General features: G+C 42.8%; 1 protein-coding gene across 1 annotated transcript; it reads right to left on the minus strand.

Moving 5' to 3' along the window:
- Nucleotides 1-995: 995 nt before the first annotated feature.
- ZKSCAN2 (zinc finger with KRAB and SCAN domains 2) lies at nt 996-14,611 on the minus strand (the record flags this gene model as incomplete). The annotated part of the gene is made up of 8 exons (XM_079719039.1): nt 996-1,918; nt 4,213-4,704; nt 6,605-7,288; nt 9,970-10,119; nt 10,421-10,519; nt 11,758-11,808; nt 12,987-13,173; nt 14,207-14,611. 8 exons carry the CDS (start codon nt 14,609-14,611, stop codon nt 996-998), a joined length of 2,991 nt encoding a protein of 996 aa, XP_079575165.1.
- Nucleotides 14,612-15,921: the final 1,310 nt, after the last annotated feature.

Below are 15,921 nucleotides of genomic sequence, written 5' to 3' on the forward strand. Positions count from 1 at the left end.
AGAGTTTTAGAAAACTATCTAAAATTATACAATATTATACTGAAGTGTGGGCTTGGGAGGCATAAAATATGCCAACATATCAGTCATATTCTAGATAAAAACCAGTGAAGTCACATATTCAGAACTAGAATGTGTCTGAAATTCTACTTTAATGAGACACACCATGAGCATGCATGCTATTCAACCTGAGGTGGGCATGGTAGTTCAGAAGAGTCAGACAAGGGCACCCAGAACAATTAAGAGGTAAGTGTAGGACTTAGGAGAAATAGTAACAGGAACTGGATTACTTATAGGCTGGAGAAACAGCAGCCAAGAGGCTTTCAGTCTTCAGGTACAGAAAAGGTTAGTCTACAAAGGACGACGGGTGATCAGTTGCTTCTCATCTCTATGGAGGGCAAGGCATTATTTCAGTGACAATACAGGGATTCTACCTTAGCTATTTAGATCAACTTCTTGACACAAAAAAGGTACACTGCAACAGACTTCTGACAGAAACTATAAAATCTTCAATCTCCTTTTGTGAATATCTTCAAAACCAAGATGGATCTGATGTGGTTCTCATCAGGCTGCTCAAAGTTCTACCCAAACAGGAAACTCTGTGATCAAGTTGCATCCAGATCGCTTGTGGTAGAGAATGAAAAATACTTTGAGCATTTTTTATCTCCTTGATAACAACTCTCCCATACACTGAAGGATCTTGGATGTTGCTGGGTTTAGCAATCCCATGGCAGTGGCCTCGACATACTGAAGAGAATTCCATTCTGCACTCAGGCACTGTATCTTCTTCACTTTATTAAAGGAAAAGTTGAGACACATAGAAGGAGAGGAACAGACTGATGAAGTTAGAGGCAGAGGTGAGGACAGGATCCAAGTCTTTATTTATATTCTCAAACTTATCTTGGGAATTATACTTTATAGCTAAGAAAAGATTGCTTCCAAGAGTGAGTTTAGGGTAAAATGGCTAAGGGGACATTTAGGAAGAGAAGAGATCATCATCAAACAGTTTGCCTGAATTCATCAGTCTTTCCCTTGTGTGGGTTCTCTGGGGCATAGAGCGCTGGAGGGTATGGCAGAAGCTTTTCTCTCACATGAACCTCCCGATGTTTAGTGAGAACAGAACTCTTACTGAAACGTTTGCCACACTGGATGCACCCGTAGGGCTTCTCTCCAGTGTGTACTCGCCGATGTTCTCGAAATCTCGTACAGTTATTGAAACTCTTCTCACAATCCACACATTTGTAGGGATTCTCACCAGTGTGGACTCTCCTGTGGGCACTGAAATGAGAACTGTTGGTAAAGCTCTTCCCACACTCTCCACACTGGTAGGGCTTCTCTCCAGTGTGGGTTCTCTGATGTATAATGAGACTCGAGCTCTGACTGAAGCATTTCCCACACTCTCCACATCTGTAGGGCTTCTCTCCTGTGTGGATTCTCTGGTGGGCACCGAAGTTTGAGGAGTCGTTAAAGCTTTTCCCACAGTCAAGACACTTAAAAGGTTTTTCTCCTGTGTGGATTCTTTGGTGTCTGATTAGACTCCTGCTTCTACCAAAGCTCTTCCCGCAGACACTACACTTGTAAGGGTTTTCCTTCTGGTGGGTCATCCGGCACAGGAGGCGAGCACTCCTTCCAAAGCTTTCTCCATACTTGAGGAGTCGGTAGGGCCTTTTCCCCGTGAAAGGCCTCTGATGCACGACAGCTTTCCCTAAATCTCTAGGCTGAGACATCAGTTTTCCCTGCCTGACTCCTTGAAGGTTTTCCCATTGTCTTCCTGAGATGCATTCCCTTTTACAATATTTACCTGGATCAGCATTCTGAGAAACAACCCTTCTAGACTTTTCTATTAATGCCCTATGCTGCTCCATGTCCTTATATATTACCTGTGTTGCATCCTCCTTGATACCACTTCCAATTTCAAAATCTGAAAAAAAAAAAAAGACAATAAACATTTGAGACCAGTCATGTATCAACATAAACAACATGGCCTATAGGCCTTGTCTGTTAGGATCCCTGTGTGCTTCACTGGCCTCAGGCGTGGGGACTCTTTCCTGATTCACTGGGCCTTATTTTCTTTCAGTTCCACGAATAGCCAATAATACCCAGCACAAAGTAGGCCTTTGGAAATGTTTTCGGAATTTAATTATAATCCAAGCCAGTATCCCCAATCTGTATCCTGATTAACATGGGAGCAACTTAGTTTATCTCCCTGAAATTCCACTACAATTCATCCTGCTTTCAAAATTTCTCATCTGTATGAAAGTACACTACACTTCATTAGTGTTTAGATTCTAATGATCAAGTCCAAATTCCTCAATGGACTTCTAAGCTCATCAACCTGTAGTCATACTCTATCCAAGAGTATTTCTTTCTTCTCAAATGTTGCTGTCACTTTGTTTTTCTGGCAGTCTCGCACGCAGACCACACTAACTCAAATCTTAATTCTCACTGCTCGACAAACCAGAATTATCTTCTCCTCACTCTTTTATCTACATCCTAGAGTACATCTTGTATCTCAGCTTTGCCAAGAAGTTTTCTGAACAGAGAGCATGATGTGGTGAAGACATAGGCTTTGGAATCATACAGCTCTGGTTATGATTCCATTCTGGTCACTTATTAACTGTGTGGTTTTTGTATTAACTTTTTATTATGGAAAATTTAAACACAGAAAAGTAGAGAACAGTACATAAAACTGAACTTCCATGAACCACTTACCCAATGATCTACTCCTGGCCAATCTTGTTTCATCTCTATTCCCACACACTCTCTGCTCCCTCTACCCAGATTATTTTGAAGTAAATTCAGACATCATATTATTTGATCCATAAATAGTTCACAAACTGTAACTTAGGCCCAATCCAGGTTTGCTTGATTCTCAAACCCTTCTTATGCATTTTGCTGTATTGTCTTGTTTCTACTTGCTAATTTCAATGTTACTTTCCTTCCACATATTGAGCTGAAACTGCCAACATCCCTCAGTCCTAAGCGGGGTGGCTGTGCCCTGGGTTGGAAGAGGAGGGCAGCCATCAATGAATCCACTGACTTAGGTCAAAAGCCCTAACAATGTCATCTTCTGAAGCACTCTGATTGGGTCCAACATTGTTCTGGGATTTGGAGGAAGTTACAGCCTAGCAGTTGCCTCAGATAGAGCCTGATAATTTGATGACAGGTCTGGAGCTCACCTTAAAAAGCAAGATTCACAAGAGAAGGACTTTGTTTCCAAAGTTATCAACTTTAACAGTTCCAGTTACAGAGTTAATAATTTCAGCTTTCATTCCCATACAAAAACAAATTCCTGTATAAATACTACCAGAGAGCATATGTGTGAACCTCCTTTTCTAATGTTTGTTTTGAATAAGCATAGAGTACAGGAAGGAAAATAATAACAGGTAAGGTTAGAAAGACAAACTCAGATTAAGGATGGTTCTGGAACCTTAATACAAGTCTAATGGAGAAAACTGGTTTGGAGACTTTTACAATAGTTTAGGCAAAAGACAGAGAAACGCTAAACTAGGGTAATGGTTATGGTAACTAAAGAGGGGGGCAGATGGAAGTTCTACAACAGTTGAAAAAACATATCATCTGCCTGGATGTAAACAATGAGAGAGAAGGCATCAAAAAAATCTCTATCTTTTAAGTCTGGATGACCTGTGGGAGGACACAGGGAAGAGCCATAGTGTGGGAAGGAAGATGCTGATTTTAATTTTGAAAATTTTAAGCCTGGGCTGCTGGTGAGATGCCTGTGAGGGCATCCAGCGGTCAGCGGGAAACCCGCAGGTGGAGCTCAGTACCAGAATAAAGTCTTTTTGTCTCTGCCTATCCTTTTTTTCATGCACATCACACATAGCTGAGACATTTCTGTTTTGAGCTTACTTACACTCCTCCTCGATCTGAGTTTTTCTCACGTATAATTCCAAGTTCTTCTTCCCCACAATATTTCTAGGAGATATTAAACATTATCTGCCCCATACACACAAAAACCGAGGCTGAGATCCCAAAAACCAAATCACAAGAGTCCAAGTTCCTCCCTTGAACAGAAGCACCATAAGAACAGGGACTCTGTTTTATTCATCAATACCTCCCCCTTTTCCTCAAATGGCACAGGACACACGAATATCTGCTTAATGAACAGACATTCATGAGCGATGTGCCAGCTCCTGATCTGTCAGTAAATCCCACTTCCTTCTTCTTTAGACCACAGCCCCTCATGATCCTTACCACTCGGGCTTTGCAGTAAACCTGGAGGTCCCTGGAATTCTGGCTCTGGCACAATTTCCTCCTCACTCAGTCTCTCACTGCTGGAATCTTCAACTATTGCCTCCTGTGAGTCCTCCTCAGGTTCCCAGCCCGTAGGTTCCTGGGATTCAATCTCAATGTCCTCTCTTTCTTGAATTGAGGGTGACGGGGCTTCTTCTGGGGTGCTGGTGGGAGGGGCAGATGCCCGAGAGTTAATCAGGGCATCCATCTCCTTGTAGAATGCACAGGACTCTAGCACATGACCATTTTTCACTTTGCGGTAACTCTTCTGAAGGCTTTTGAACTTGGTCCGGCACTGTTCCGGTGTCCGGAGGAAGCCACACTCTCGCAGCTGTTCAGCCACGGCCCCGTACAACTTGCTCTTCCGATGACAGGCTTGCAGTGCTTCATAAAACCGAGTCTCACGGAGGATGTCAAGGAAAGTCTTGGTTTCCTCGTAGCCCCAGTGCACACCTGCCATTCAAGGATAAAGTTCAAAGATACAAGGTGTCTGAAGCCTCTATACATTACAAAATATAAGAAGTACAAGAAAACAAATCCCATTCCTTGGAACTATTATATGTCTGGGGATAAGCTTTGTAAGAAATGAGAAGGTCTATATAAAATAACTATAATATTATATTGAAAGACATAAAAGAACTAGAAAGAATGGAGAGACATTATGTTTCTGGATAGGAAGATTCAAGTTGTACAGATATCAATTGTCGAATCTATAAAGTCAAAATCCCAATAGGATTTTAAAATTAAAATTGATGAACTAATCTCAAAGTTTACTTGGTAGAATAAAAAGGCAGCCCCCCAAATGCAGCCATTGCTATGGTTATTAAGGATTTAGCTCTCTGTCTTTTAAAAATTGTTAGGAATAATGGGCTAGGACACCCAGCAGGAACTTTTCCCCCAAATTCCCTATCATTTCTTTAGCTCGTCTTCTTTGAACAGCAGAACTATGTCCAGGGTAGTTTTTGATGTTACTGAGTCCTCTACTTTGAGAGATGAAACCATCTGTAAGACAGGCAGATGTCCTGCTTTTATAGCAGAATTAAGCTTTTCAGGATATGTCTGAAGACAGTTTGTTAAACATGCTTTTTGGGTGTTTTATAATCTGTAGTAGGAAAATCTTTTCTGTCCTCTACCTTACTGGGTGGTCTCTTTCAGTCATATCATTCGATTCCATATTTGAAACCACCTACCCTCATGTCTATGGATTTCCAGAATGATGAATACCTGTATAATGCATTTTCCCATCTTTTTCCTGAGATCTGTTTGTTTTGAATAGGTACAGTCATGAGTACAGTCTCAGATCTCCCAGCCTGGTTTGTTTTTCCATTCTACCTAAGAAATTACCATATTTTCATAAAGTAGAGTACAGAAACATTACTAATAACTGTGACACCAGGCAGTGTTTTATTGCATTTTAGCATCTGCAGAATGCCTTCATCTACATTATTTCATTTAACACTAACAACTACCCTCATATTCTTAGCCATATTTTAGACAGAAAATTGAAGCTCAAAGTAGTTATATGATATGTCAGCTGTCACATAGCTACTAACTGGTGGTTTAGTTCTGCCTGTCCCAGGCCCCAAATTTCAACACCATCTTTCTTTTGCATAGTATCTTCTTTTTATCCTTTTAATTTCAATATCTCTGAATATTAAGATGTATCTCTTGTGGTTCTGGGTTTTTGAGTATAAGCCACCCATTCTCCTTGCTTTGGCCCTGCAATAAGCCTTTTTCTCTGCTCCAAAAAAAAAAAAAAGATGTATCTCTTGTAAGCAATACAGTTTTAAAAAATATAGCTGATAACCTTAGACTTTTAAGTTTGTAATTAATGATATATTTGGATTTACATCTATCATCTTACTGATTTTTTTCCATTTAATGCATCTACTTTGTGATTCTTCTTTTCCTTTCTTGTCTTCTCTTTGAATTTCTTTTTTTTTAATTCTTTTTTTCGGTTAGTTACATATTCCTTTATGGACTACCCTTGATAGTATAATAATGTATCCTTGACTGTTACAATCTAATACAATTGACTGCATTGTAACAATTCTCAGATGATGTTAGATCCTTAGAACCCTGGACTCCATTTGTCTTCCTTCCACAGACCCCAAATACTCAAAATTCATGCTGTGCTCTAACCCAAAAAAGAACCCTTCATGGCTGTTACTCAGACTGCACTGGGGGTAACAAAACACCTGGGAGTACTTTCAGTTACATGGCCAATTACAGTGACGAGTGGCAAGGTGTGCGTGACAGAATTCCCTGGGTTTGGTCACTTCTGGTCTACTCCTTTTTCCACAAGACCACACCATCCATTTTCAAACCAGAAAAAAAAAAGCACCATTCTTACCACTCAGGTTTTGAAATAAGACAGGAGCACCACGAAGCTCAGACTTCTGGATAAACTCAACACTCATTTCATCACCATCAGATTCTTCTGCGGCTTCTTCCTCCTCCACCAAATTGATCTGTTCTTTAGCACTGATACCAATTCTCTTTAGTCTGGGGAGAGACAGAATCTCCTTTGGCTTATCCGTGGATGAAGTATGAGCTGCAGGGTTCAACAAAACATCCATGTCCTCAAAGAAGGCACAGGGTTCTAGCACATGGCCATTTCTCACTTTTCGATAACTCTTCTGTAGACTTTTGAACTTGGTCCGACACTGCTCTGGTGTTCGGAGGAAGCCACATTCTCGCAACCATTCAGCTACAGCACCATATACCTGGCTGTTTCGGGGACAGGCCTGAAGTGTTTCATAAAAGCGAGACTCTTTGAGAATTGCAAGAAAAGTCTTAGTTTCCTCGTAACTCCAATGCACGCCTGCTATTTTTTCATCTTCCAAACCCCACTGCTGCTGCTCTCTCCGTGTTTTCCCTGCATTCCTTGCAGGGGTCTGAAGAGCATGAACTGACTTTTCCTTGATATAGTTGCTTCGTAGGACACTCCTCTTATTAGGGGACTGTAGACCTATTGTCCATGGCTCCTTTCTTTGCTCCAACTGTGCCATCTTGTTAGCTGTAGACACTGTGTTTCCTAGAGTAAGAGAAACATATTTCATGCTAGAGAGATCATCACTGCATGCCCCAATCTCCTGCTGTAGTATGCTCTCCTGGAACACTTGTTCACACCTATCCTTTAAAGGTCTTGTTCAGTTCCTTCTCTAAAGTCTTCCTCAATCACGATCATGCACACTAGTTTCTTACACGAGTTATTTGGCACAATCATCTACTAGCTTAGACTACCGTTTCACTTCTCATATATGTACCACTTCCTTCCCCAGCTAGTTCTTAAAGGAAAACTTTTAAGGGTAAGAAACACGTATTTCATTACCTTCAATTCCCCCTCAGTATCTAACATTGTGTTAGGTTCAGAGCATGCTCCTATGAACCAGTATTTGTTACTTATAAAGTGTGCTTACACCTGCTCCCCACATCCCCTCACTCCCCCACTCAACACACACATACACACACTAGGGCTATGGGAGATGAGAAGTCAAGAACTTTTGGAGACATTCTGGCGAAGTTAATGGGAAAGAGACGTTAAGCATAGGAAAGTAACTTAATTTTTTACTTTACAATACGATGGAGATCAACATGTCTTAAATTGGAATCCGAGCTCCACCACTTATTTTACTTTCTGACCAGGGGAAGTTTCTTAATCTCTCTGAGCCTCAGTTTCCTAGGAAATAATATAATCTATTCAACAAGGTGCTGGGAATATTAAATAAAGGATCATCTGTAAAGTGTCCAATGCCTAATAAGTATGTAATAACATTTAGTTTCCTTCTATAGAAAACACACATAGGAGCTTCACAGAATTCTCCTAGGGAGGCAGCATCAAAACAAATCCTTGCTGAAAGAACCCTGGGGATGGAGATTTGCTCTTCACTTTCACATGAGAGAAGTAAGCGTAGGGACAATGAAAGTTCAAACATCTACAAGGACCAGGCAGGCAAAGTAAAGGAGTGAGGTGGCTGGAGTGAGCGCCCTGGCATTTTAGCACGAGCTCCTCCACTCAGCTGTGGTCAGTGGCTGCTGTGAGAGAAGGTGGGCCCATTGTGCCTGACGTTTGATTTTTTTAAGAGATACTGGAAATCCAGATTTATAAACTAATTTTATATTAAAACTCTGTGCAAGGCCCAAATATGTTTGTAGGCTAGACTCATAAGCCTTTAGTTTACAATCTATGATAAAAGACCGAGCCAGGTGTCTGTAGGCCTGGGCCTTTCCATATGTAATTGTTATACATGGAGGCACTGGGCTAAATCTGAATGTCCATAGTATGGTCTCTAACCCACTCATGGCAGATTTTACTAAGACCTCTAATTCATCATTTTACTAGGTCTGGATGCTGTGTGATCCAAGGCAACACTAGGAAACAGCTATTGTGTAGGCAACTTGCCATGTGGCCATCTTTCACTGGCTCCTGTAACAACACTAACAGCAATGACTACCGAGATAAACACATAGGTCTTTGAAGGATGAATGATCAGCGATGAAGTGCAGAGACCCTAAGTAAAAGTTAAAATCAAGGGTCCTGGGACTTCCCTGGCAGTTCAGTGATTAAGACTCTGCATTTCCACTGCAGGGGGCGCAAGTTTGATCCCTGTTCGGGGAACTAAGATCCCACATGCTGTGTGGTGTGACCAAAAAATTTAAAAAAATAAAAATAATAAAAACAAAATAAAATCAAGGGTCCTGCTGTTTTGGGAAGAGTGCTTTGTTACTGGTGTGTCATCTTAAGTTGATCATTTTTTTAAACTGCTTTAATTACTTTCTGATTATAAACAATTGTCAGTTTATCTTTATTCATTCAGTTTGACACGGCCTATTTTCTAATCTCTGTACTTCAGGGTCTATATGTATTGTTGCCCAATGTCCAACAGAACTTTCTTTGATGATGATGTTCTATAACTGTGCTGTCCAATACAGCTGTTGAATACCTTAAATGTCGCTACTGCCACTGAGGAACTGAATTTTAAACTTTATTTAATTTTAATTAATTTTATAAATTTAAATTTAAATAGCCATGTGTAGCTAGTGGCTACTCTATTAGACAACAAAGGTTTATAGTATCTATAGTGTGTACTGGTGCACATTTTAGGCCTATAATTTTATTCATAAGTAATCTCTGACTTGTAGCTTACATATGAATGAACCATATTTAGCCCTATTGTTAAAGCAGATGATACAGCTCTTCAAAAGTTTGCTTGTAAAATTACATTTCAGTTGTTATGTGTGCCTGTAAAAATTTGTGCAATTTAAAAAATTCACAACACGCTATTTTCTTCTGTTTATAAGATTTCCATCCACTCAATGAATATTTGCTGGGCACCACCCATATGTCAGGCTATGTGCACAGTGTTGGGGTTACTATGGGTTAAACAAAAAGAAATCCTAAAAAGACCTTATGACTTTATGGAATTTTTAGTCTAGTGGATGTAGGTAAGTTTATATTTCAATAATATGACAATCATATATAAATCTCCCCAATGTTTTAATCACTAAATTATAAGAATATATAAAAATCTATAATATAAATTGGAAGAAAGGAATGAGTGAGGTATGAGAACATGGTATGCTAGAGGCCAGAAATGACTAGACAACCCACGGAGGTCCTTAAAGTGATAACATTTATAACTATTTTATCATCGGTAGAAGTGAATATATTAGAAATCCCCAAATCTTTTATTTGAAAAGGGATAGAATCCTTACCCAGGGAGACCATGTTCCCAATACTCTCCTTTCTAATATCCCGGTAGAGGTCTCTGTGAGCAGGAATCTGACGCACACTCTTTTTGTAGGAAAAACCTCTTGCCATGTGGACATCTTTCACTGGTCCCTGTAACACACTAACAGTAATGACTACCAAGATAACCACATGGGTTTTTGAAGGATGAATGATCATGGATGAAGCACAGAAAGGCCCTAAATAAAAATTAAAATCAAAGAACCAAGTGTATATTATGTGCCAAATGAAGCAGAAGGTACTATAAAGAATCATAAGAGAGATGATCCAGCAAGGAGTCCCATTACTCAGATGGCTGGGTACAGTCTCTTCTGGAAAAGGAGCAAGGTGGAAAAAGTCTCTTGGAGGGAGTATCAAAGTTTGAGGAAATCATTGTGACTGAATATCCTAGGAAGTTAGGCTAGAGAGAACAATTACAATCTACCTGGGACCCAACAGGAACTCGTGTGGCTGTTACTTCCTGATCTATGGTGCTCCATTCATCAGCAGGAGCAGGAACCCAGGGAGAAGGCCGAGCTGTAAGAAGAGAAAGAAACAATTAGTGTTGTTGGCTCTGCCATTTTATTCATGCTGCTTCTCCTTTTATGAAATGAGCATGTATAAAAAACCGACAAATATAAATTGGTCATTTTCTCAATGAGTTCAGAACAATGCCCCAAACCATGGTACCCTAAAGCAGGGCTCACAAACACAAATGCTTTTAGGGAGTAAGCAGGTAAAGGACATCATGAAAGGGGAGAGGTAAGGACTGTGGGGAACTGGAGAGCACATGTCCCACTGAAAGGGTACACCCAGTGTTCAGCTCCAGCTGATGCTTCATTGTGAGATTATTGCCCTGGCACCGAGCTTCTAATTTTTTTTTAATTTTTAATTTTATTTATTTTATCTTTGGCTGCGTTGGGTCTTCGTTGCTGTGAGTGGGCTTTTGCCAAGTGCAGCAAGCGGGGGCTACTCTTCTTTGCAGTGCATGGGTTTCTTCACTGTGGTGGCTTCTCTTGTGGAGCACGGGCTCTAGGCATGCAGACTTCAGTAGTTGTGGTGCGCGGGCTCAGTAGTTGTGGCTCTCGGGCTCTAGAACGCAGGCTCAGTAGTTGTGGTGCACGGGCTTAGTTGCTCCGCGGCATGTGGGATCTTCCCGGGCCAGGGCTGGAACCCGTGTCCCCTGAATTGGCAGGCAGATTCTTAACTACTGCACCACCAGGGAAGCCCCAGAGCTTCTAACTTTTTCAAGAGAAGCCAGAAAGCAGGACTTTTATGTACAATCTCAAGTCTTAAACCTTGAGAACTAAAAATAAACAAACAAAACCCCCAAACCAAAAACTCTTTGTAGGTGAAACAAAACAATCCGATTTGGCGCGTGAGTTACCAGTTCGCCATTTCTAGCACAAATTAATCCCCTATGAGTGAATACTGTCCTAAAAAATGTTAGCGTATACAGATACATAGTACTGAACACTACAGGCAAATATACTCCCAGAAAGGTGGAAGGAAGATATATAAGCTTATATAGTATAAGGCAGTCTGTGGTCTAACTTCTACTCTAGAATTCACTATCTAGGAAAACTTTAAGAATAAATATTACTGTGACCAAGAACTCAAAAGCTTGATCTACCACTTTCTATGGAATCAAACTGAATCACTTCCTTGGAAATACATTATTCCCCTAGGCACACATGGCTGAAATCCTATCTCTTCTTTTAGAAGGAATTCACCTTTCTGAGATATCTATCCCTCAAATTTTCTGTCCTCCATACCCCCAGTAAGGACCTCAATAGAACCACCTTTCTTTAGGAATTCCTTATCACCTGAGATGGCAAAATCCAGAAACACCATGAATTTATCAGGTAAAGTAATGGACAGCATCTAATCCATGTGAACAAGGGAACTTTGATGCTGATGAACAAACACTGAAAAGTCCAGAAACCATTAATATTTGCAATGCATTCTATCATAATATGAATTTCAGGAGGGATAAGGAGGTGGAGTCCAAAGTGGTCAATCTTGCCTCTTGATGAGGGGTTCTGTAAGTCAGACAGATTTGAAGTTTAAAAATAATCATGCCATTATGGGAGAAAGGAAACTAACATTTATTGAGCACTATTATTCACTGACCCTTTTTACGATGCCTCCTTTAATCTACGCTAACAACCTTAGTATTTTCCTTTTACAGATGACAGAATGGAAAGTTTCAGAAGTTTAGTAACTTGACCAAGACCACACAGATAAAGAATGGCAGAGGTAGGTTTTGAACGCATACTGTCTACCTCTAAAGCCTAATTTCTTAATCTCCATGCATTAATACACAGAGATTAATTAATATGAATTGCCTGAGATAACACAGGGAGGGGGCAGAGAAAGGATATAAACCCATGTCTTTCTACTGTAGGTTCAGTGATCCTTCCACTCTTCTCTTTAAGCCTGACACCATGCTGCAGAGGATGGAGAGATCACTGTGGACTGGGAAGGACAGGGTCTTCATTTCCTTGTATTTGACATGATTCATTAACGTCTAGGGCAGATATGAACACCAGTTGTCTCTTCTCTATGAAGTCTTATTGTTCATCCCTCTCATATGCCACTTCTGTGATGCCTTACTGTCAGTCACTTTTTGAAAAAAATCTCATTTCCTCTTTCAAACAGTTTTTCCAAGTTGCATATAGTCAGCCAAGAACACACACACTTATACATGCAGCAGGACTAAAAACCACAAGCTGATTGTAGGATGGAGATTCTTAAATAACACTATGAGACCTTAAGGCCAGTCTGGGCAATCTATGTTTTCTCAGATTCCATCTTTAAGATCCCTTTTACTTATGTCACACATATTCCCAAGTCTTGAAGCTAATGAAGTCTTTCTCCCCAATATTCAATTTACTTTCAAATATGTATTGAGGGGACGCTATGCTGAACAAGTCACAGTGTTAGGGCTACAAAACAAATTTGCCATGGTCTCTGCACTGGGCATGCTCTGAGTTCCTCTTACCATTCTTGGGTAAGGGCCGAAGCTCTCGTTTTTGGTTCAGCTGCTCCTGGTGTCCTGAGTGGAGGCTTTCAGCTCCCCCCAGAGACATCACTCTGGGTTGGGTCTCCACCTGCTGTGGCTGAAAGTCTGCCACCTGCCATGCTGCTCCAAGTGGGGCTTGCTTCTGTGAGTACGCAGGACTGCTAACCTGGGAAATAAAGTCAGTGCCATAATGGGAAAAGAGAGTTAAAGAGGGCTAGATCAGGGCCAAATTCCCCAAGAAAGATATCAAAGAAGGATAGAAGATGTGAGAAGGAATGAAAATTTCACTCCATTCCCTATATGGGACCTCTGAGGGCATCAGGATAATAGTATTGTCCAGAAGTCTGGGCATAAGGGAATAGGAGAGTGCTCTTTATTAGTAAACAGAGGGGCAAAATCTGTTAGGAGTGAAATACTAGAAAGCCTCCCTGTTATCAGACTAGACATTATTTGAATCCTCATATCTATTAGGTTCACAGAGAAGTGAAAGTTCTCAGAACACTAATTAATTCACTAGTGCACTGAAAACTTAGAAAATTAATCTCGACATCTAGTGTCTATTTCTGACCAACACAGCAACTTGCTAATAGTCAGATCTTTACACAAATCCTGTACAAGGTGAAAGTGCAAATCTTGCGGGATTTCATGAGGTTACTGAAAGGGCTGTTGAAAAACAATTAGAAGAGCATGCAAAGCCACTGACAAATAAGGATCAGCAATTAAAATGGAGAAGAGTGACAAGGATGATGACATTGAGGGCACTTCAGAAGACACGGATTGGAATATTAAAGGATTACAAGAGGCCCTGGGGTAACTGATAAAGTCCTTTCTTTCCTTTTCTTTTTGGGTGGGGGGCAGGGCAAAATAGCCCTCTTTAGGATCAAGCTACAAACGTAAAATCCTGTGAAGCAGAATGTACTGTTCTCTCATATAATTTTGGGGGGAAACGTTACGCAAAGATTTAAAACAAATACTTAGGTGCATAATGTTTAGTGTCATTTGCAAGATAATAGTTCAACCAAAGCTTTTTTTCTATTTAATATGAAATTCTGATCCCTTTTAAGAAGATTCCCTTTAAAGGTCTTTCGTTATTACCATTTATCCTTCCATAATTTGCATTTCCTGCAATGCATCCCTTGCCCATCTTCCTTTCCACCCCCTTCTTGCTAAATACAAAAATTTGGAAAATCCTCTCTCACCTGCTGACTTAGTCTTCCAGTCTCTTTCTCCAAATGTATTACCAGGGCCACCGCCTCCTCTCCACTTTCCGGACACTGCTTCTGTGCCCACGCCTGAATCTTCTCGGGTAAAATGGTGAGAAACTGCTCAATCACCAGCAGCTCCAGGATCTGTTCCTTGGAACGCATTTCTGGCTTCAGCCACCGGCAGCAAAGTTCCCAGAGTTTACTGAAAGCTTCATGGGGTCCGGTCACATCCTCATAACAGAATTGCCTGAAGCACTTGCGAAAAGTCTCGGACTCAGAGCTGTCCGATCCTTCCAGAATGGGCTGCGATGCCCACTCGGGCTCCTTTTCCACCTTCATTATTAGGCATCTCTCAACCTCCAGGGGCACGTCGATCTGAGGGTCCAGGGATGCAGCCATGCTCTAACCCGGGGGTCAACCTCACGTCTAGCTTAAAGGAGACTTGAAGAAAGCAAACCTTCGAGAGCTCCCTAATGGTTCTGGAAGTGTGGGAAGGCAGGGAAGTGAAAACGGCAGTGTCAGCAGGAACAGGGTACCCCAGGCTGATTAATCAAATCTATCCTAGGCCCTTGAAAAGGTGAACATGTACCCTAAGGTCCAAGAACTCAGCCTCTTCTCCCAACAAGATGTGTCCCCGCGTTGTGGTTTTCCAGGGTGCATCTTTTAGTGCAATGTCGGAAAGAGCAACGCTAGAGGACTGGGAGAAAATCAAGGGGACCGCGGACAGGAAGGCGGGGGCGGACAGCCGGGCCGGGAGGGGGTGTGTCAGACACCCGGGGAAGGGCCCGGGGGAAGGGAGGCCCCCGAGTGGGTGGGGCCGGATGCGCAGGCCCCGCCCGGCCCCGGGTTCGAGGCTCGGGGCACGGCAGCGCGCCCAGGCCGCTGCGGGTGGCTGGTGGGGGCCGACGTTATCCGAGGCCAGCGCCCGGCTCTTCTGGCCCAAGGTGGCCCGGGCCGTCCTCAGGAAACCTCCACACGCTGAGGAAAGCGAAGCGGTCCTGTCCCTAAGGGGAGAGAAGCCGCGGGGACCAAACAACGCTTCGTAGGGTGGCGGCTGCAGGGTCCTCGCTCGCGGCCTCGTCCGCTCTGTTCCCGGACTGCGCGGGGGGCGCTGGGAGCAGCGGCCACGCATGCGCCACTCGCGCCCGCGCGCCGCGGGGTTCAGCGGAGAATTCCTTGTCGGCGAGGGGCTGAGGGGAGGGGGCGGCGCGGCGGACTCTCGCGAGAGCGCGCAGCGCAGCGACGCGCTGCTGAGACACTTTAGGAATGAGAAGGGTTGCGGCGGCTCTTCCTCGGAGCGGACGGACACACCGCAGGCACTTTGCAAGAGACAGTGGAACAGAGTGAGAAAGGGGAGTGGGCGTTCTCCGTCAGCCGGAGAATCTGGGAGGCGGGGAGAGTCCGTGAGGTTGAGGAGCGCTACTGAGGAGGCGGCGCGAAGTCCTTTCTGACGCGGGGTGTGAGGACTCGTTTGCCTGGCGGAGGGTTCTGTCACGCGCTGTGAACGGTCGCGTGCTGGACGGGCTGCTGTAGGCGGCGACCCTCGGCGGGACAGCGGCCGTCCTCTGGGGGAGCACATGTGAATGTTCGCATCTGTGAATATCCCCATCCATGAATGTCCCCATCCGTTGCCTGCGGAGCAACGGGGGCTGCTCTTCGCCTCGGGGGCTCTTACTGCCCCGGGCACCGGGGAAGTCGGTGTAGCTAAA

Source organism: Hyperoodon ampullatus, assembly GCF_949752795.1.
Source record: "Hyperoodon ampullatus genome assembly, chromosome: 14".
Classification (NCBI taxonomy): Eukaryota; Metazoa; Chordata; class Mammalia; order Artiodactyla; family Ziphiidae; genus Hyperoodon; species Hyperoodon ampullatus.